Source organism: Ascaphus truei, chromosome 1 (assembly GCF_040206685.1).
Source record: "Ascaphus truei isolate aAscTru1 chromosome 1, aAscTru1.hap1, whole genome shotgun sequence".
Taxonomy (NCBI): domain Eukaryota; kingdom Metazoa; phylum Chordata; class Amphibia; order Anura; family Ascaphidae; genus Ascaphus; species Ascaphus truei.
The window spans coordinates 25,656,239-25,678,747 of record NC_134483.1 but is presented as its reverse complement, the minus strand read 5'-3'; the positions used below and the strand labels follow the sequence as shown (position 1 = coordinate 25,678,747).

At 45.5% G+C, this 22,509-nt stretch overlaps 1 protein-coding gene across 2 annotated transcripts in view; it reads right to left on the bottom strand.

Moving 5' to 3' along the window:
- PIK3C3 (phosphatidylinositol 3-kinase catalytic subunit type 3) overlaps positions 1-22,509 on the bottom strand; it is a 248,129-nt gene that overhangs the window by 149,581 nt on the left and 76,039 nt on the right. For both annotated transcript variants that reach the window (XM_075585255.1, XM_075585264.1), the window contains 2 exons: positions 13,450-13,521; positions 1,540-1,644 (listed from right to left, as the gene is read on the bottom strand). In XM_075585255.1, coding sequence (XP_075441370.1) covers positions 1,540-1,644; positions 13,450-13,521 — 177 coding nt within the window. The remainder of the gene's footprint in view (positions 1-1,539; positions 1,645-13,449; positions 13,522-22,509) is intronic.

The window sequence follows — 22,509 nt, the reverse complement described above, 5'->3', positions numbered from 1 at the left end:
CAATGGTGACAAGCAGAGTTGCAGAGTTGCAGACCTGTGTGAGACGTGACTGTGCTCACAAGTGATATATGCTCATTTGCTGTACACTGTATGGTGGAGGCTTTTTGTCACGTTTTACCCCCCCATAACTTATATAATATGTGGTTATAACACATGAAACTTATGTAATCAAATTTGGAATCTGAATTCGTATAGTGGTTTGTTAATCACACATCCAAATTACAAACTGCACTAGCAGCTAAACCATCAATTTACAAATGAATGTCTATAAAAAATAAAGGTACAACCCCATACAGATTATTCTGAGAAGTACTTTTACATATTAAAATCAAGAAACAGCTAAATCATTCCTTTCTATGTGAAGAAGCTATTTGATAATTCTGCATTGTGAAGCTTAATTTTGAGGTCCAAAGTAGGAAATAATTGTATTTTTCCAAAACAGACTAGCTCCTGAGGTGGAACATCTTGATATTGGTAAGCTGTATACATTATTCAATTTTCAAAAATACTGAAATACATTCAAGTTTTTGCTACTTCAATTAAATATTTTTCCAGGGTGAGTATATCTAGAGCTGGGGTGCGCAAACTTGGGGGGCAAGGGATGTTCTAGGGGCACATGGTAGTTACAGTGGCCCCGCACTCCTCTGTAACTTAAATTACCTACTCTCGGCAACGCATCACCATGACAACGCAGCATCAGTCAAATGGTAGCGCGTCAAATGATGTCGTGACAGGCAGGTATAGAAATGTTTGTCTACTGAGTTGTAAGAGTTTGTATTCAAAAGGTTAAATAGATAGTGAGTAGTTAGTAAAAGACAATACAATAAAGGTCTTAAAAGATTAGGAACATAGGATTACCTATAGTTACTTCGTGACAGAACAAAGTGTTTTCTAAATCAAAGTCTAAAGTAAGAAACAACTTCTAATGATTATTAACTAAGAGCATTTTGGGCTGACAGCGAGAAAAACAGGTATTGCTACAGTATGTTGAGAAAAATGTATAGAGAGTGTATTTGAAGGTATAGAATTCAGAATCCTTTACCACCGAGCTAAGAACGAAGCTACGATTCTCCATTCTATAACTACATTCTATTTGCCTGAATGATGAAACCTGATGACTGAAATTATGCTGTAAAAGATGTATTCTATTTTGTCTGATTAACTTGAGAAAAGAACCGTGTCGTGGACTATTTGATATATATTGAAAGGTGGGACATTCATTTCTACCCATTTAATGAAGAAAATCTTTATTTGGCGAACCAGAGTCCAAGCAAGACTAAGCTTTACAAATATTGAGATATTTTTCCATTTACACAGTGTGGTTCTCAGCCTTTGTTTTTTTTAGTCACGACTTGATCCAGGTAATAAGAGGGAAATGTATGTGCTATGTATGACTAGCCCAGTTTTGGACTCTTAACCCACTTGATATGATCAGGAATGATGCTTCAGTCATGCACTGAGAAATGTTCACACTGAAATGCTTCTGGATGTGTAAAATTAACAACTTTTCAGATGACACAACTTTAAAAACAAACTTACATTGAGCTGATCTCTGGTTGCTGCATTTGGTTTCAGATCATGATCTGAGGGCCCACTTCTCAAGCTCCGAGCGAGCTTGTGATGTTTGCTCTCTACCAAGTTTTCCTAGAGTACAGGAAGAAACATACTTCATTTCAGATAAATTTACATTGTTTTAATGTAATTTCTCAAGCATCCACTAAATTTCTCTTAAAAGATACTAAGAAAATAATGATATAGCGTCTTGTGATGCAAACCTACAAAGTGCTGTGTAAGCAAACCTGTACAGAAAGGAGAACATGCACGCATTTTGCTGTCTCGGCAGCAGTTAAGGAGAAATAAAAAGAAATGGATTAGAAATAGATAAAATTCTAACTGGTTTATTATTTTGTAATTATACAATAAATAAAAAAAAGCTTCAATTTACTGCAAAAGGATTTTTTTTTTTAAATGGCAAATGCTATCAACATGGTTGCAGGTGAGATGCACAATTTTTAAATCATTAAATAAAAATTCAACATATCCAATAAACCGTTCTTTATGTACCTACAAGCAAGGCATTATATTAACGAGGTTCTTAGAGAAACTCTATTAATCATGTAGTTTGCAGGCCTTGATTCCCATTGAATCGCCTGAAAGACTCTAGGAGCTTCAACTTCATATTTTTACAAGCTCTGTGGGTGAACCAAATGAAAGTGGGATCAATCATGGGAATTAAAATCCACTGATAGCACAGAGGAAATTATTCTAATTGGGTTTCAACACAGATTAAAAGCTTCTCGTTCCACACAATATATAAAATGACAGATCTGCATCACACCATCTATTAGATTTAATATGGGTCTGAGCCTAAACACAGATGTAGAAAGACTCATGGTCTCCGGAGCCGCGGGCGAAACAGCAACAAGTTGTGGCTCCGGAGACCGTTTCTGCTGCGGTCGCGCTGAGGGAGGTCAATACTTCCGGATCAGACCACCGCAGTGTTAATCCTCCGGCCCTATGGTCGCAGAGCCCTGGTGCCGTGAACCTCAAGGCTGTTATTATGGCGACAGCGAGGCAAAACAAATGTATTGCCGCCGTCGCGTGCGCTTACAGTAGAAGCAACGCGTCGGCTTGGTCGTGATCGCTGAAAGTCAAGTCAATTTAATTTTTCCAGCGATCGCAGCGTGATGTCAACAGCGCAATAAGCGCAGCCTTCGTCTTGCTCCATCTGTAGCAATTGCTTCAAATGTGACTATCAAAAGGCAGACATGTTACATGATTTATGGGATTGTCCAAAGATTGAGACATTCTGGTCTAAAATCCAAGATATCACATGAGAAATAAGTGAGTTGAATTTCTATGCAAATAGACAGACAGCTTTTTCTGGGGGTACATAACACTACACTACGGAAACGGATTGCTCTAGACGAGTCCCAAAAATAGTTGAGATAGCGTTTTTGGCAGCATTAAAAATGATGTTATATTACTAGATCAAAGAGATTGAGCCTCCATTCAGACACTGGCAAGACAAAATGTTTTGTATACCGAGGATGGATCAGCTCTCCAAGATACATGTAATCATAATTTCCCAGATATGAATGGTGTCACATCAGATTAGCCCATAAAGCAGAATTGCTCAGTCTCTCAGCCATATAGATGGTGCGTGGCTAAGAGCAGGCTGGGCATGGATGAAAGTGCAGTATAGAAATGGGCACCAGGAACGTTTATAAAAGAAAAGGTGTTTATTGAACAGTCATTCAACACAATTCATATTGATAGTCAGAGCACAATACACATGGCAAATAAGAAACGTGCAAATTTTCCCTGCTGCGCTACCCACTGCTCGCGTGCCCCTCCTTACCTTGTCTGTCTTCGCCGTAAAATAACGCTGCGGTGTCATGTGACACGTCACTGAAAACAAGGCAAGGGATGTTGCGAAAGCCTCACACAATCCCCCAGCATTAATTTAAATACCTTGGGGGAAGAGTGCGGGGCCTCTGCAACTGCCGAGCCCCTCCTGAAAAATCTTGCGCCCCCCAGTTTGCGCGCCCCTGGTATAGAGGATAAGTGGAAAAAGCTTGTAGAGAGGACATGATGCATTGAGAGCCTGCCGGTTGAGTAGATTCATAGTGAAGACAGGCAACAGTAAAGGCAACCCTATCAGGACAGCGAGTTTAGGCTGGGGTCGTACAAACCCTATGAGAACACGAAAAAGTTGCATCTCTCTCCAACAAATATTAGGCTTCCTGATCCTTCTAACAGGTGCTGACATAGTAACATGCCCTTCTAACTGGATACATCTTAATACAGATCCTTAAACACACAAACCTATGTACAGGACTCAACAGTGAGGACCAGAGTTAGAAGGCTGAAGAACCCGCTTCTAGCACATAAGGGGTGGCTATACATACCACATTATACATCACATCACGGGACTCCTTTTTTGAGAGGTGCAATCTTTATGCTAGGGATGGATTGCACCTCAATGAAGAGGGATCTTCTGTGCTATGGGGGAGAATGTTAAAAAGGTTGGAGGAGATTTTAAGCTAGGATGGAGGGGGGAGGGAAAATAAACAGATACTGAACTAGATAGAATAGATGGGGAATTAGCAAGGGATTATGGAGGTAGAATGGGGGCAAGTGAGAGTTTGGCAAGCAGCGAGACACCCATAGTAAATACAGATAATACTAAAAATAAAAACTTAAAGACTAAAACTAAAGGGCGCAGTCCTAATAATCCAGGTGGAGTCTGCTTGATTGCCTGTGTGCAATTAACCAGTACACTGCTGGATTTAGAGGCAGTTTCTCTCAAACAGTGATAAGTCCCTGTTACATACCTCCCTGTTTGTAGGAAGCTCGTGCTTACCACGGCCAAAGCCAATCCTTCCATTCTCACTAGATATATCCCTGTGGGCCGAAGGAGAGTGGATGGAGAACGAAAACCCTCAGTCCCGCTGGGATTGGAGCCCTTTCTCCAGGTCAGTAATGTCTCCTCAAGAAGATGCTTTAGCTCAGCATTCTTCAGTCACTCGAGGAGGACTTTTCCCAAGACATGTCTTTCTTCTGACTGCTTGGTCACATATTTTTCCTTGCATTGGGCGATCCTTTCTTCTTTGAGTTTAGGGTAGCCACCTGCATCGGGTTCTGTAGCCATATTCACGGATGTTTCAAGCTGGGTGGAGTTTTATCCATACAGATTGACTCCTGTGGCATCTCAGTTTGGTAGTTACCTAGTGTTGTACCTGCAGAGGTGTGAACACTGAAACAGTTTTGCCTCAATCTAGCCAAAGACTATCTTTCTAGGGGCTATTTTCATTGTGAGGAATATGGCTTGGACCATGGGGCCACAGTAGCTTGACCGTATTGGTATTGCGCTTCTCAGTCATAATTTGGTTCTTCTTTCCTGACTTTTGTGGAAAGCTGACCGTAGTAATGAGATGGCATTGCGGGTGCGATTATATTAATGCACAGCTTGCTGGTTGTGATGTAGAACCTATATCTGGATTGAATCACACCAGCATATTCTTTCATTTTTTTGTAGTATCTTTACTGCAGACACTTCCTAACATTTGACTGGAGTAAGATTACACACTGCTTCAAATGTTCATAATTCTTTTCTTTCTTTCTTTCTTTGACGTTGCATTCTCCATACGGATTGGAGAAGGCAGGTTGCTTTATTCTGACTATTTAGCCACACAAGTTTTCATTCCTCTGTGGCAGCCTGTATGGTGAACGCTGCAGAGCGTTTGCGCAGATATATTTCTCTTTCCAACCATGTTTGGACAAGAGCTTTGTAGTACTTCTGAATTACTCTACTGCTTGTCTCCTTTTTTAACAAGTTTAGCTCATCAGCGACAGAATCCTGTTTCTGGAGCTTGCGCCGAGTGTGCATTAGCGCATTCTTCATTATATTTTGGAGCTCTGCGGATTTCTTAGTTTGGGCCGCAGTTGCTTGCCTCAGTTTCTGGACCTTCTTGTGCTCCCCCTTGTACCGAGTCACCTGGCCTCTAAGCCTGGCCTCTAGCGATGCTCAGGTTAGCCTTCAGTTTTCATGCTGTGTTGCAGGGGGACACTGGGAAATCAGACGTTCCTGCAGCACTTATACTTCTTTATCAGCCTGTAGATTTGCTTTCTGCAGACATCGCTGCTTCTCTTCGGCAATCTGTAGGTACGCACGCAGACCATGCAGTTGGTTCTGCAGTAGGTGCTCTGCTTGTGTGCGTTGCTCCAAAGCTTCTAACTTTTCATATTCAAATAGTTTCACCCTTTTTTTCTAGCTCATGAAGCTTTTCATGCTTTTCATTGACGTGGTCAGTCAAATCATAATTTTCTGCTTTCAGCCTTGTATTTTTTATTTTTACAATCTCTAATATTCAGGGCCTCCTTGTAGTCCTCGTTCCATTTACACACTTCTGAGTTGAGACTCCCGGTCTCCTGGTGTGAGACTTCTATCTCTAGGTTGCGGGTCTGAAGCTCCTTCTGAAGACTTTACGATCAATACTAAGACTGTGGACAGCTTTTTGAGAGATGTTCAGCTCCTCAGTGAGACTGAAGTTCCTTTTTAGAGGCTACAAGTTCTGTGCGGCAACTGCTGATCTCTTGGTGTGAGGCATCCAGTGTGTGAGGCATTCAGTTTTATGCGGAGAGTGTGAACCTCATTCTGAGAGACTTCCACCTCTCTATGGCAATTGCGAACCTCTTTGCTGAGAGAGACTAATTTATTTCAGTGTCTCCTAATACTTCTGTCAGATTGGCTCTGCTTTTAAACCATGGCGATAATAGTAACATTTTCTGTCTTCAGCTCAGTCATCCGGTTCTCTAAGTCACTACGTAAGCGACGCTCTGTGTTCATCACTGTCCCACAGTGAAAGGCGATTGACAACAGATCACTCTGTATGTTGGCATTAGCTTCCATCTCCTGTTTCAAACATTTACAGAGTTGATCACAGTTTTGTCTAGCAGCTTGCAGTGCATCTTCAGGGCTGGTCAAGGGATCGTCACTCACTGGTTCTGGCTCCGGTTCCTTGGTATTGGTTGGTTGAGGGTTCCTCACTGTTCGCACCGGACACACTTTGGGTTACACGACTTCTGCCTTGAGCCATCTGGATATTCTGTCATCCGCGTGACGAATCCTCCATTATCTCTAGGCTGCAGGGCTTCTCAGACCCCCTTTTTCTCTGCGGGATCTGTGGATGTGTCTGTTCCTTCCACGGTAAGTGAAGAACCACTTTTCTTTTTTTGCCTTTTTGTTTTGGATGACTCCGTCCCATCAGGGATACTGTTTTCTGCGTCTTTATTTGAAACTTCAGCAGCTTCACTGTATCCGCCAGGCTTTTCTTGCAGTTGCGTCAGCGGGCAGGAATATTCGGGTTCATAGAGACCTGTTTGTTCGGTGCGTTCAGAGTTTAGGCAGCTCCACCATGACTTGGTTCGGATTTCCCATAAGAGATATCTTCATCCTTATCCATATCCTCATAGGACCGGAAAGGCCACTGTGAACGCCACATCTTGTCCTCCATTTTGGTGCTATCAGGTGTATTTTTCTTCCTGACCTCAGGAGGCGCTATTGCAGCTGTTTTCACTGTATTCGCTAGAAACCCAGCTGGTAGTCTTACAGGTAGGCAGACTTTGTTTGCAGAGTTTGTAGCTCTCACAGGCGTCTCTGTAGACTTTTTCTTTTTCTTCTTTACTTTGGTAAGTTCTGAAACATCAGCAGTACTGTGCACACATTCTTTGTCATCGGCGATACTGGATGTGTACTTGCTAAAAAAAAAAACCTTTGTACCTTCCTGGTGACAACAGCGCATGGTTTGCTGCTGCAGTTCCTTGGCTCGTTGAAAAAAATATTCCTCTGGCTGCTGCCCTTTTTCTGGGGCAAATAGACATATCGTCATCATCAGAATAAGGCCTGAAGGGACACTGCTCCGTTTGGCTTGGCTCTTTACACCACAAACACATTTTCTTCCCCCTTCTTGCAGAGTCTGTATTTGACTTCAGCTAGGCGGCCATTTTAAAATCTCATGTTTTTTTCTCTCAAGTGGTGGGGTGGACTCTGGTCACAGCATCAGTCTCTTCTGTGGGTCACCGTCTGTCGCAGTCCTCCCAGTGAAACTGTGCCGTTGTGGCTTTCGCTCGTGCAGTTTTAGCTTTCCTGGCTGGATGTGTAGCCCTTTAATTCTGGTCACTTCTGCGTGTGATTCTTTGTTTTGTTGCTCAGGCTGTTTGCAGGAGCTGTATGCAGGCAAAAGCACAAACATTCACATGCAGTCTCCGGGGCCCCTTTTAAATTCAAGGGCCACCTCGCATCCCAACTTCTGACACCATATGTAAGATGTGTGCAGAGGTACATTTAATGGAGACCGATAAGGGTGACATATCTTGGCTTTTTTGTGCCTGTTCCTTTAACAAGGCAAAATATACAAAAAAAAACAAACAAAATAAAAGCTTACTCCACTTTGGAGACCGACTAAACCTTTACACCAACCATTTCTAAAGCCGCGTTCACACAGGGGGCTTCGCGACGCTGCGTGCGTCCGCGTGTGCGCACCTCCGTCTGCTGGGCGATGTGTGATCATCCCCAGCAGACAGAATGATCCAACACAAGGCGACATCATATAAGTGTCATCCTCTTGTAGCGCACTTTGTGAGCCGGCTGTGCCCTATGTAACCCCGAAACCACCAAGGGATCCACAAATGCAGCAGCTGGGTGGGGCTGGGATGGTGAGGCAGAATCCCCCCTCTGCGGTGAGTGTCCGCGCGCCGCCACTATAGGTGCCCCCCGTCCCTTTCAGCAGTGACGGCGGGGGCTCAAACACACAACCCTACTTTGCTATAATTCACTATAAACTGTATGAGCCTCTCCTGCTCCAATGAGCGAGCCCCGCTGCTGCAGGGGACGAACCCCCACACATTGCAACTCAGGGAACCTCCTTTACCGGAGCGCGTGATCATTGATCGGCTGCCTAATATTGACGTCACGCTGGTGCAGCCGGAGATCACAGATTGAAAAGACTCCCTCGACTGCAGCAGCGTTGACGCCGTACTTTGCAGCCAATGGTAGTTTCAATACTGAACACTACCATTGGCCGGCAGGAATCAGTGACGAACGCGAGCGCACGTCGTGTAGCGCGCTGTGTGAGCGGGGCCTAACTGGGTGGGTAGCTAAGCTGGTTACCACCCTAAACACACACACATTATATATATATACACACACACACACACACACACACACACACACACCAGTCCAACAAAAAAGTCTCATTGTTTCTGCTGTAGCTGTAGGGGAAAGCCTCTGTTCTCCTCGATCAGCATCCTTGTGTGCTATAGCAGAGGTGCGCAAAGTGGGGGCGCAGCTCTTCTCCAAGGCATTTAAATTAAATGCCGGGGGATGGCGTCAGGCCTCTGCAACTCTAAACTTACTTTGTAGTACTTCTGAATTACTTTGCTGCTTTTCTCCCTTTTTAAGAAGTTTAGCTCATCAGCGACAGAATCCTGTTTCTGGAGCTTGCGCCGAGTGTGCATTAGCGCATTCTTCATTATATTTTGGAGCTTACGGATTTCTTTGTTTGGGCCACCGCTGCTTGCCTCAGTTTCTGGACCTTCTTGTGCTCCCTCTTGTACCGAGTCACCTGGCCTCTAAGCTTGGCCTCTAGCGATGCTCAGGTTAGCCTTCAGTTTCTCATGCTGCGTTGCGGGGACACATTGGGTAATCAGACGTTCCTGCAGCACTTGTACTTTATCAGCCTGTAGATTTGCTTTCTGCAGACATCGCTGCTTCTCTTCGGCAATCTGTAGGTACGCACGCAGACCATGCAGTTGGTTCTGCAGTAGGTGCTCTGCTTGTGTGCGTTGCTCCAAAGCTTCTAACTTTTCATATTCAAATAGTTTCATCCTTTTTTTCTAGCTCATGAAGCTTTTCATTGAAGTGGTCAGTTAAATCAGAATTTTCTGCTTTCAGCCTTGTATTTTACTTTTTACAATCTCTAATATTCAGGGCCTCCTTGTAGTCCTCCTTCCATTTACACACTTCTGAGTTGAGACTCCCGGTCTCCTGGTGTGAGACTTCTATCTCTAGGTTGCGGGTCTGAAGCTCCTTCTGAAGACTTTACGATCCATACTAAGACTGTGGACAGCTTTTTGAGAGATGTTCAGCTCCTCAGTGGGACTGAAGTTCCTTTTTAGAGACTTCAAGTTCTTTGCGGCAACTGCTGATTTCTTGGTGTGAGGCATCCAGTGCTACGTGGAGAGTATGAACCTGATTCTGCGATATGTCCACCTCTGTCTGGACACTGTTGACCTCCTTGTGTGAGGCATTCAGTTTTATGCGGAGAGTGTGAACCTCATTCTGAGAGACTTCCACCTCTCTATGGCAATTGCGAACCTCTTGCCGAGAGAGACTAATTTATTTCAGTGTCTCCTCATACTTCTGTCAGATTGGCTCTGCTTTTAAACCATGGCGATAATAGTAACATTTGCTGTCTTCGGCTCAGTCATCCGGTTCTCTAAGTCACTACGTAAGCGACGCTCCATGTTCATCACTGTCCCACAGTGAAAGGCGATTGACAACAGATCACTCTGTAGGTTGGCATTAGCGTCCATCTCCTGTTTCAAACGTTTACAGAGCAGATCACAGTTATGTCTGGCAGCTTGCAGTGCATATTCAGGGCTGGTCAAGGGATCGTCACTCATTGGTTCTGGCTCCGCTTCCTTGGTATGGTCGGTTGAGGGTTCCTCACTGTTCGCACCGGACAGACACTTTGGGTTACACGACTTCTGCCTTGAGCCATCTGGATATTCTGTCATCCGCGTGACGAATCCTCCATTATCTCTAGGCTGCAGGGGCTTCTCAGACCCCCTTTTTCTCTGCGGGATCTGTGGATGTGTCTGTTCCTTCCACGGTAAGTGAAGAACCACTTTTCTTTTTTTGCCTTTTTGTTTTGGATGACTCCGTCCCATCAGGGATACTGTTTTCTCCATCTTTATTTGAAACTTCAGCAGCTTCACTGTATCCGCCAGGCTTTTCTTGCAGTTGCGTCAGCGGGCAGGAATATTCGGGTTCATAGAGACCTGTTTGTTCGGTGCGTTCAGAGTTTAGGCAGCTCCACCATGACTTGGTTCGGATTTCCCATAAGAGATATCTTCATCCTTATCCGTATCCTCATAGGACCGGAAAGGCCACTGTGTGAACGCCACATCTTGTCCTCCATTTTGGTGCTATCAGGTGTATTTTTCTTCCTGACCTCAGGAGGCGCTATTGCAGCTATTTTCACTGTATTCGCTAGCTGGTAGTCCTACAGGTAGGCAGACTTTGTTTGTAGAGTTTGTAGCTCTCACAGGCGTCTCTGTAGACTTTTTCTTTTTCTTCTTTACTTTGGTAAGTTCTGAAACATCAGCAGTACTGTGCACACATTCTTTGTCATCGGCGATACTGGATGAGTACTTGCTAAAAAAAAAACCTTTGTACCTTCCTGGTGACAACAGCGCATGGTTTGCTGCTGCAGTTCCTTGGCTCGTTAAAAAAAATATTCCTCTGGCTGCTGCCCTTTTTCTGGGGCAAATAGACATATTGTCATCATCAGAATAAGGCCTGAAGGGACACTGCTCCGTGTGGCTGGGCTCTTTACACCACAAAAACATTTTCTTCCCCCTTCTTGCAGAGTCTGTATCTGACTTCAGCTAGGCGGCCATTTTAAAATCTCATGTTTTTTTCTCTCAAATGGTGGGGTAGACTCTGGTCACAGCATCAGTCTCTTCTGTGGGTCACCGTCTGTCGCAGTCCTCCCAGTGAAACTGTGCCGTTGTGGCTTTCGCTCGTGCAGTTTTAGCTTTCCTGGCTGGATGTGTAGCCCTTTAATTCTGGTCACTTCTGCGTGTGATTCTTTGTTTTGTTGCTCAGGCTGTTTGCAGGAGCTGTATGCAGGCAAAAGCACAAACATTCACATGCAGTCTCCGGGGCCCCTTTTAAATTCAAGGGCCACCTCTCATCCCAACTTCTGACACCATATGTAAGATGTGTGCAGAGGTACATTTAATGGAGACCGATAAGGGTGACATATCTTGGCTTTTTTGTGCCTGTTCCTTTAACAAGGCAAAATATACAAAAAAAAACAAACAAAATAAAGGCTTACTCCACTTTGGAGACCGACTAAACCTTTACACCAACCATTTCTAAAGCCGCGTTCACACAGGGGGCTTCGCGACGCTGCGTGCGTCCGCGTGTGCGCGCCTCCGTCTGCTGGGCGATGTGTGATCATCCCCAGCAGACAGAATGATCCAACACAAGGCGACATCATATAAGTGTCATCCTCTTGTAGCGCACTTTGTGAGCCCGCTGTGCCCTATGTAACCCGGAAACCACCAAGGGATCCACATATGCAGCAGCTGGGAGGGGCTGGGATGGTCAGGCAGAATCCCCCCTCTGCGGTGAGTGTCCGCGCGCCGCCACTATAGGTGCCCCCCGTCCCTTTCAGCAGTGACGGCGGGGGCTCAAACACACAACCCTACTTTGCTATAATTCACTATAAAAGTTTTGTATGAGCCTCTCCTGCTCTAATGAGCGAGCCCCGCTGCTGCAGGGGAAGAACCCCCACACATTGCAACTCAGGGAACCTCCTTTACCGGAGCGCGTGATCATTGATCGGCTGCCTAATATTGACGTCAAGCTGGTGCAGCCGGAGATCACAGATTGAAAAGACTCCCTCGACTGCAGCAGCGTTGACGCCGTACTTTGCAGCCAATGGTAGTTTCAATACTGAACACTACCATTGGCCGCCAGGAATCAGTGACGAACGCGCGCGCACGTCGTGTAGCGCGCTGTGTGAGCAGGGCCTAACTGGGTGGGTAGCTAAGCTGGTTACCACCCTAAACACACACACATTATATATATATATACACACACACACACACACACACCAGTCCAACAAAAAAGTCTCATTGTTTCTGCTGTAGCTGTAGGGGAAAGCCTCTGTTCTCCTCGATCAGCATCCTTGTGTGCTATAGCAGAGGTGCGCAAAGTGGGGGCGCAGCTCTTCTCCAAGGCATTTAAATTAAATGCCGGGGGATGGCGTGAGGCCTCTGCAACTCTAAACTTACCTTCACTCTGCAGGCATCTGGACTCGTGTCCATGGCAACGCGGCGTAAATGACGTAATTTGATGTCATCTCAAGGTAAGGGCGGGGGGGGGGGAGGAAAGGCAAAGGGTGCAGCAGAAAAGGTTTGCGCTCCCCTGTGTTATGGCATTCTGTGTCCAGGTATAGGAGGTCTTGTCCCCTTGTCTTGCTGTCAGCATACAGTCCATTTGTGTGCATCAAGACATCATATTTTCCTCAGGTCAGACTAGTTTGGGCTAAGGAAATCTCTGCAGTCCTCTTTCTCCTTATGTCAGCCCAAATGGGAGCTAAGGCTACGCTTATAGTGCCATCGACGCCAGGCTGCGGTTGCTGGAAAAATCAAATTGAGATGACTTCCAGCGATCGCGACCAAACCGTCAACGCTTACTATAAGCGCACGCGACGGCTGCAATGCATTTGTTTTGATGCAAAGACGCGTCGCTGTCGCTGTCGCCGTCACTATAATTGCAGCATAAAGAATCTCTCTCCTGTTTCTCACATCAGGCTTTTCTAAAAGTCCTAATCAGCCAGGTGGAGTCTGGTTGATTGCATGTGTGCAATTAACCAGCACACTGCTGGATTTAGAGGCAGTTTTTCTCCAACAGTGTCTCTGCTACAGTGTCATACAGGATAATAATGTTTATACATGTCATAGGGGCAGTTAAAGGTTAAGACAAACTCAACTTTAGAACATGCAATGTCCAAACACAACTCCATTTGCTGATAACAGTCTCCAAGCACTGAGCGAATTTGTTTGATATATTATTAGGTTATTTAGATAATATGAAATGATAGAAAATGCTTTTCACATCAATCGTTGGCAACTAAAAAAAACACTTACCATAGACATCTGAGGGTCGGGAACTTTAACAATCTCAGAGCTTGTTGAAATTGGAGTTGACTCATCACCATCCTACAAGATATTGAAGTTCAAAGGATAATTAGTATCTACCAAACTATTAAAAGAAACAAGTAATTTATGTCAGAACAAACTGTCCATGTTCTATTTGGGGGGAAAAAGAAAAGCATGCACGGTTGTACAACTTCAACAAGTTGAGAAGGTCACACACGAACAACAAATATCCATTGTAGAGTCAATCAAAAAGGACATGGTATCTGAAGGGTGCTTAAGAGGGCAGACCCAGCTGTTTTAAAAACAAATTAATACAGGATTGAAGCAGGGGGGCTCTGGGGCTGAAGCCCATTAATTTTAGCTCTGGGCCCCCCCCCCACTTCTGGAGGTACTTACCTACATAGGGGGTGCCGAAAGCCACTCTGGGGTTCACTATATGTCTGCATCTCAAAGCTGCCGGACTCTGTGGGCCAATAGGAAGCTGTGACGTAAAGGTGCAGCTTCCCATTGGCCCATGTGACGAGGAAGCTGAAAACTGCAGGAGATACCGGCACCCCATTCGGACGCAAGTATCTCCGGAAGCAGGGGGTCCCTGTAGCTGAAATTATTGGGGTTCAGTTCCCATTTGCCCATGACCAGTAGGGGAGAAGACCTCAAATAGTACAGTGCCTTTTCTAACAAATTACAGTACATCAAAACATCATTAGAGATAAAGTAGAAGGTTCTTATTCAAGATGGGTGTGTAACTGGCAGAGTAATCTACAGAGTTTTGTTGCTTGTGCTACTTCCAAAGATGAGCAGAGACAACTACTTTAAGGTCAGTGGCAATTAAAAGAAAGACAGTTTTGAAGCAAGTTTTTGCAAGTTATATGCAGTACTAGTGTATTAATTTATGCAGATTAGAGAGGAATTGATCATACCTATATTTAACATCTTATAAATTATGGCACCAATGCACCAATGCATTGACTCCAATGCACCAAAATCACCCCAACAGATCAGGCTTTCAGGATATCCCAGCTTCAGCACAGGTGGTGCAGTCTTTAACAGAGTCACCTCTGCTGAAGCTGGGATACCCTTAAAAACTGACCTGTTGGGAGGCCTTGAGTACTGGAGCTGAGATCCCCTGACTTAGAGCAAAGCTAAGGGCTGACAGAAATATCTCATGGAAAATATTCCGTATAAGCAGTAGCTGAAAAGTATTAAAATAAATGCAGCAAAACTCTCAGAGCTCAAGACATTGTTTAAGTGGATGTACAGTATAAACTGATCTGGGAGTTCATTTTTTTTTAAAAAATCCTCTTTTAGAAAGAAATGCTAGTATATCTTAGAAAATAATACTTTATACCTGCAGCTCGGCTCAAGAGGATTAACTAGTGAAAAAAGGTCAGGTTTAGAAAAGTAACACTGCTTGTTTATTGTTTAACTGGTGTTATAATATGGACTCACAAGCTTTGAAAGTTGAACGAAAATAACTCACAAAATAATTTTCAAACTTCAGCATCCAGTTAAGAAGAAGACAGAAGGTTAGAGAACGTCTATTGAGTTTTGTACCATCACGTATTCAAGGTGTTGAACTGCTTGTGTGGGTTGGGGCCTGTTTTTATGCTGCATTTTTAAATATGGTAGATGCAAAACACAGGTTCTCAGCCTCTTTTCTCCAGAGGTATCATTATTCATAATGCCTAGTTGTGGAGGCAGCCCTACAATAGTGCAAACGCATATACACGTACACACACACATACGTGTACACACACACACACACACACACACACACACACACACACACACACACACACACACACACACACACACACACACACACACACACACACACACACACACACACACACACAAAAACAAATAGGACAGGCTGAAAGTTACAGAAAAATAACCAGGAAAGTCACAGAACACACACACACACACACCGCAAAAACAAACAGGACAGGCTGACAGTCACAGAATAATAAAAAGGAGAACCACACTTGCAGCCTGTCTACAAATCCCCTGGGGTACTCGAGTAGCCAGGAAGGTACCACGACATGCACCAACACTTCACGGGAGGGTAGCGCTGCCCTCACTTATATTTGGGTGGGACTGATCTGTGGACATCGGGTTCTAGTTGCCCAGGGCACCCTCAGTACTTTGGGGAATACTGTTACTGTATTGTCACTCTTGCGCGACTCACCACTAGGATTCCCTGCTTCAGCACAGACCAGAAAGGTAAATGGGGCATAGGAATGTGAGGTGTACCTGGAACGGTCAAGGGGTCCCCAGGTTAAGGGGATACCCAGTTCATGCACAGGTCACCCAAAACCCAGTATAGGGGTTCTGGAAGTGCTCCAACCATACATAAGGTTGTGAGGGATTTTAAAAGTCTAAAGTCTAGTTATAGTGTGTGGGGAATATGGCTAGTAAGAAATAAAGTGCAGCTTCTTATTCTATTCCCCATAACCAGAAGACGTAGGGAAGTATAAAAATGTATATTTTATTAAACAATGTGTTTCAAATACATATATGCTTGTGCACGGTATAATGAGCTGGGTCTTTCCGGACCGATGTTCTGGGGGAGTCACTGGGCTACCCGCTTGGTGCCACTGTGTCTACCCAGACATCGGACATGAAAGCCCCAGAGGATGCCAGAGGTGTGAAGAGCATTTGGGCAAAAGGTTTAGGCTTGAATACCCACGTCCTGGAATGAATGGAAGTCCTCGGACTACCATTTGTCTTTCCCAGACTGTGAGGAGCCTAAACCAGCGGGTGGCTTCTGCATGCCACGTGGCAGAGGTGGCAATCTTGCGCATGCCCTTGGCTGATGCAGAAGATCCGACTTGCATCGGCTTCAGGAGACTGGCATTGCTCTGATTGGCAGGTAGGAAATTTCCCACGCTCTGATTGGCTGTAGTATTTCATGAATGAACTCTGAAATATTATAAGAAACCCTCAGCCAATTCGGAAAGCAGATTCTAAGTGCCAGAACATCAGCGGAAAATTTGAATGTACGAAAAGATGCTCTCGGAGAAATAGCAGCGAGCCGGCTTCAGAAATTTCAGATCTAAATATTTTTGCGGCCAAGTTCTGAGAATTGAAGGTACAGTAGTGGTCGCGGCTGGGATTGCAAGCCAAATTGAGTTCCAGGACGTTCGGACCTAAACCCCGGTATAGGGATTTCAGCACCACCGGAAGAAAGAGCGGTGGTGTCAGGAACTTCATGCCGATTTCAGTTCCAGGACATTTCGGCAGAAGTCCCGGTCAACCAAAAATACTTTGTTTTACATTCTATTTAGGCTAGAAAAGTCTAGTTTTGTAACCCAGACCCCCAGTAAGTGTGTCTCTCTCATGTATTTTGTGTCCCACTGTGTGTTAGCCTATTTTAAGTGAATAAATGATCATGTGTTTTACCAACTTGTTTTGCTCAATGTTATGATCCCTTTAAAAAGGTGTAAATTGTCTGGTATCCCGTGAGATATATATCTCTCTATCTATCCCACGGGAGACACATACATACATAAATACATACATACATACTGGCCGCCCACACTATGTTCAGTCCCTCAGAGGGGTAGGTAATGGTCAGTAGAGATCACTCAGTTGATCCAAACACCAGCACAGCACAAGGGGTAGAAGAAAAAATGGTATTTATTCAGTCCAACATGGAGACATACCAGGATGTCTCCATGTTGGACTAAATAAATCCAATTTTTTCTTCTAGCACAGTATTGCGCAAAGTGGGGGTCACAAGATTTTCCTGGGGGGGGGGGGGGGGCGCAGCGTTGCAGGGGCCCCGCGCTCTTCCCCCCCCAAGGCATTTAAATTAAATGCCGGGGTATCGCATGAGCCCCCTGCAACTCTAAACTCGTCCCTGCCGGCGTCAGGACTCGTGTCCATGGCAGCACGTGGTCATGTGACGTGATGTCACACACATCAAATGACGTTGCGGGTCACGTGACATGACCTCCCAGCGTCATTGGACGCCGTGCGTGGAAGGGGGGGGGGGTTTTGTTGCACCGCCGGAGGTGAAAAGGCAGAGGGGGTGCAGCAAAAAAAGTTTGCGCGCCCCTGTTCTAGCCCTTGTGCCTTGCTGGTGTTTGGATCACCTCTGATCTCTACTGATGCGAGAGACAGTGAGAGGGTGTGAATCTATGCGCCCTGCGGCTGGGGATATCCGCCCTGCGGCTGGGGATATCCGCCCTGCGGCTGGGGACACGCGCCCTGCGGCTGGGGATACGCGTCCTGCGGCTGGGGATACGCGCCCTGCGGCTGGGGATACGCTCCCTGCGGCTGGGGATATGCGCCCTGCGGCTGGGTTATACGCGCCCTGCGGCTGGGTTATACGCGCCCTGCGGCTGGGGATATGCGCCCTGCGGCTGGGGATATCCGCCCTGCGGCTGGGAATACGCGCCCTGCGGCTGGGGATACGCGCCCTGCGGCTGGGGATATCCGCCCTGCGGCTGGGGATATCCGCCCTGCGGCTGGGGACACGCGCCTTGCGGCTGGGGAAACGCGCCCTGCGGCTGGGGACACGCGCCCTGCGGCTGGGGACACGCGCCCTGCGGCTGGGGACACGCGCCCTGCGGCTGGGGACACGCGCCCTGCGGCTGGGGATACCCGCCCTGCGGCTGGGGATACCCGCCCTGCGGCTGGGGATATGCGCCCTGCGGCTGGGGACACGCGCCCTGCGGCTGGGGATACGCGCCCTGCGGCTGGGGATATGCGCCCTGCAGCTGGGGCGATCCTCCGAGTCCGGGGACATTTAATAAGGCGGAAGGCTGCGAGTTGACTGGGGGCGAGGCGACCGGAGGCGAGTTGTACTGGCAGCGGAACACCGGTGGCGATTTTGTTGCAGCCAAACGTCCTAGACCGCCTAGCAGAGGTTGTAAGGTCTATTACATTAAGGGGATTCACAGATGCTTAGGATAGATATATGGTTATCCTAAATACGAAGCAAATCAAAGGATTAGATTGGGTCTGAGGTTTTTACAGCAGACAGGAACATGGGCCACGTATTTCTTATCTGCCGTAAAATTCTAGGTTTCTAAATAAATACATATTTAAATGCGTGTAGTCTGATTTTTGTCAAAAACACGTGTCAAATCACCTAGATTGAGGGTTACCAGATGTTCTCTTCCCAAAAAGAGGACCCTATATTTGGGATTCATTAAGCGTCGATGTGGGTTATTGCACCATTCACTTGAGGGGCAGTTAACATTGGATCAGGAGGAGATAACCACGCATCAGCGCTTCGTGACTATGCCCCTCACCCATTGTATCAGCACCCTTGCAATGCTACATATCACTTATGTAAAATAGGCCAAATCAATAAACAAATAGGACCTATTCAACTCTCAATCCACCGTACCCTTCCAAGGTACATATGCACACAGTGACAGACACACACAAGCTCTCATTCTACCATCCATCTCCTCATTTCATTATACTTCTGCAGCCACCCCCAGCCATCTCCTCCTCAGGGACATCAGCACACACTTACTCTAGCACATCCCTACACAGGAAGTGTACACCTCTGGCCCTCTCCTGCAGCTTCTCCGTCAGCTCTGTGAGACTAACTCCAAACTAAGCAAGTACAGTGGTTTGACCAAAATCCCACTGGACGCTCTGACAGACCATTAAAAATAGTACATGTCCTGGTAAAGCCAAACATCTGGTAACACTTAAACATGTCCCTGCCATTGGTTAATTTTTGACCAGGGAGGGACTGCACTTAATTTATTTTATTTATTTATTAAATGTTTTACCAGGAAGTAATACATTGAGAGTTACCTCTCGTTTTCAAGTATGTCCTGGGCATAGTTAATATGACAAATAATACATAGTTACAAATACAGTTTCATAAATGAACAGGGTATACATTATATACAATACATTGCATGCCAGCTAGAGGAGATGTATATTATAGGCTTATGTAACAGTTACAGACCAGATTAAAATGTGAGACAGCCTTAGTTTTGAAAGAACTTAAACTGGTGGTGGATGTGAGAGTCTCCGGTAGACTGTTCCAGTTTTGGGGTGCACGGTAAGAGGAGGAGGAGCGGCCGGATACTTTATTGAGCCTTGGGACCATGAACAGTCTTTTGGGGTCTTTAAGTAGCAAAGGCACTTGTATTCCAAAATTACAAGCTTTCATTTAGTCAAAAGGTGCAGTTCAAATGAAAATCAATAAATAAAACCCTGTACTTGTTTTCCTGAAGATTACCACTGTATGAGGGATATTCCCTCTCCCAATCTCACTCTTATCAAACTAGAATGAAAGCTCCATCTGATTGTACCAACAATGTTCTTCTATCACATGCACCAGGGAATATTAAACTTCTTTATGTGGAGAGATAATCTTACACAAGCATGGCCCGAATAAATAAACTCCATGCATTTAAACTGAAATTAGAGCCGTGATAAAAATAGATTGGTGGAAAAAACCCGGGCGACCGGTTAAAATGTAGCCCCTGGCGCCTGTGCTGAACACTGCTCTGACCGGTCAGTTAACGTCGCGAACGGCAACCGCGCTCTCCAGCTTCTATGCCCGATGCTGCTTTGTGGGAGTGTGAACAGGCCGCTGCGGTAATTGACAGATTAGTCGCCGCTGCGGTAATTGACAGATTAGTCGCCGCTGCCACACTGCTTCGTGTAACGTGTGGGGGGTGGTAGAGGAGAGCAGGTGGCTGAGATGTGCAGGAGCTCGCTCTTCACACTGGGGCAGAGTGAAGGGGGAGGAGTGCGTGTCAGTGTGTCAGTGTGTCAGTGTGTCAGTGTGTCAGTGTGTCAGCGTGTCAGCGTGTCAGCGTGTCAGCGTGTCAGCGTGTCAGCGTGTCAGCGTGTCAGCGTGTCACTTACCATTTTATCATTGTCCCTGTGGATGAATGGGAATAAAATTCATCACAACCTCTATTTCCAAGTTTACGACCCCGTTATTTTATCATTTATTTAAAATAGGCAGCTAAATATAAAATGCTACGTAAAATAAATAAATCATGACACACACACACCTGAAAGCGGTTATAAAGCCATTAGTGAGTAAATGTCACTGCATTTAGTCAGTGGATAGGTTAAAGCTTTTATATCCAGATCTTTTTATATAGTAAATCAGCTCTCACAGGCTTCTCATGCTGGCACACAGCTCCAATTTTCTCTTTCAACTGAGCATGGTATTGAAATCTAATTTCACATTAATAACATGAAAAACAATCAGCCACCTGTGTATTATCATTTATTACCTGCGCTGCTGTGGCTTATTGCTAGAAGTTATATACATGCTTGGTTGGTCCTGATCACCAACTGTGTGATACAGTTCCCCCTTTACCACTTCACATCAATGTGTTTCAGACCCCGCAGCATATTAGGTGTTAACATAATGTATCTGCTAAGTGCACATTTAATGAAGGCGAGAGAGAATGGCTATTACACCAGTTATGTTGGAAATCAAATCTTTACCTGGCCGCATTAATCAAAACACCAACATTGTATTTTCCACAATTCTGTAGTCCCTTAAAAAGCCATAACACAGAACTAACATTTAGTTCCAACATTTGGCATTCCAGAGGTGCGGGGCAGTCAGTGAGAAAGGTTTGAGGCGGGAGAGGGCTTTAGATACAAAGGGGGTAGAGAGAAGGCATCCTTGAGCAGAACAAAAGAGTCGGGATGGTGCATGGCGAGAAATTAGGGCTGAGATGTAAGGAGGAGCAGAAGAGTGTAAAGCTTTAAAAGTGAGGCGGAGAATTGAGTGTAAGATGCGGGATTTGATCGGAAGCCAGGAGAGTGATTTCAGCAGGGGAGTCGCTGAGACAGATTTCGGAAAGAGTAGAGTAATTCTGGCAGCAGCGTTTAGGATAGATTGTAGGTAAGACAGATGAGAGGCAGGAAGGCCGGACAGCAGGAGGTTACAGTAATCGAGGCGGTAGAGAATGAGGGCCTGAGTCAGAGTTTTAGCAGTCGAGCAACAGAGGAAAGAGCGTATCTTTGTTATATTGCGGAGGAAAAAGCGACAGGTTTTAGATATGTCTTGAATGTATGGGGCGAATGTGAGAGAGGAGTCGAGTGTGACCCCTAGGCAGCGTGCTTTGGCTTCTGGGTGAATGATGGTACTTCCAAAACTAATGTGGAAGGAGGTAGTAGGACTAGGTTTGGGAGGAAGTATAAGGAGCTCTGTTTTTGCCATTTTAAATTTCAGTCAGCGGATGGCCATCCAGGATGATATTCCAGAGAGACATTCAGGAACTTTGGTCTGTATAGCAGGTGTAAGGTCAGCGGTTGAAAGGTAAATTTGTGTGTCATCAGCATAGAGGTGATATTTAAACCCAAAAGATGTGATTAGGTCACCTAGAGAGTGTGGAAAGAGAGAAGAGAAGGGGTCCCAGGACAGAGCCCTGGGGTACCCCCACAGAGAGATCAATAGAGGAGGAGGTGTTAGCAAAAGAGACACTGAAAGTACGATGGTAGAGGTAAGAGGAGATCCAGGATAGAGCTCTGTTCCGAATACCAAGAGTATGGAGAACGTGAAGGAGAAGAGGGTGCCCACAGTGTCAAATGCTGCAGAGAAGTCGAGTAATACTCAAGTACATATTCTTAAAACAATATGTATAATACAGGGACTTCACTAGCGGACTTCAAATGTCTGCATATACTGAGAAAATTAAAAATGAGCTGTCCCTAAATCTCCTAGTTAAGGTACCCTCACATATGACCCCCTACATATATACATGGATCATCACAAGGGGAGGTTAAATCAGGGGAACTAATAAGCAGTTCATAGATTAAACAAATTATTCATCCTAGACTATGGATAGCATCAAGTGAACTTGGTGTTCAAATGCAGACCATACAATATGGAAAAAATCCATTTTTTTTAAGATAAATATATGTTCCACCCAAGGAGTAATATTTAGAGGTTTATCCAATCTCATATAGAGTCATACAGTATAGACGGGAAGGGAGGAGTGAAGGCGAGTGTGGCTGTAAGGGAAGGGGTGAGGGTGACTGGGAGGGAGGGGTTAGGGGGAGGGTGACTGGGAGGGAGGGGGGGGGTGACTGGGAGGG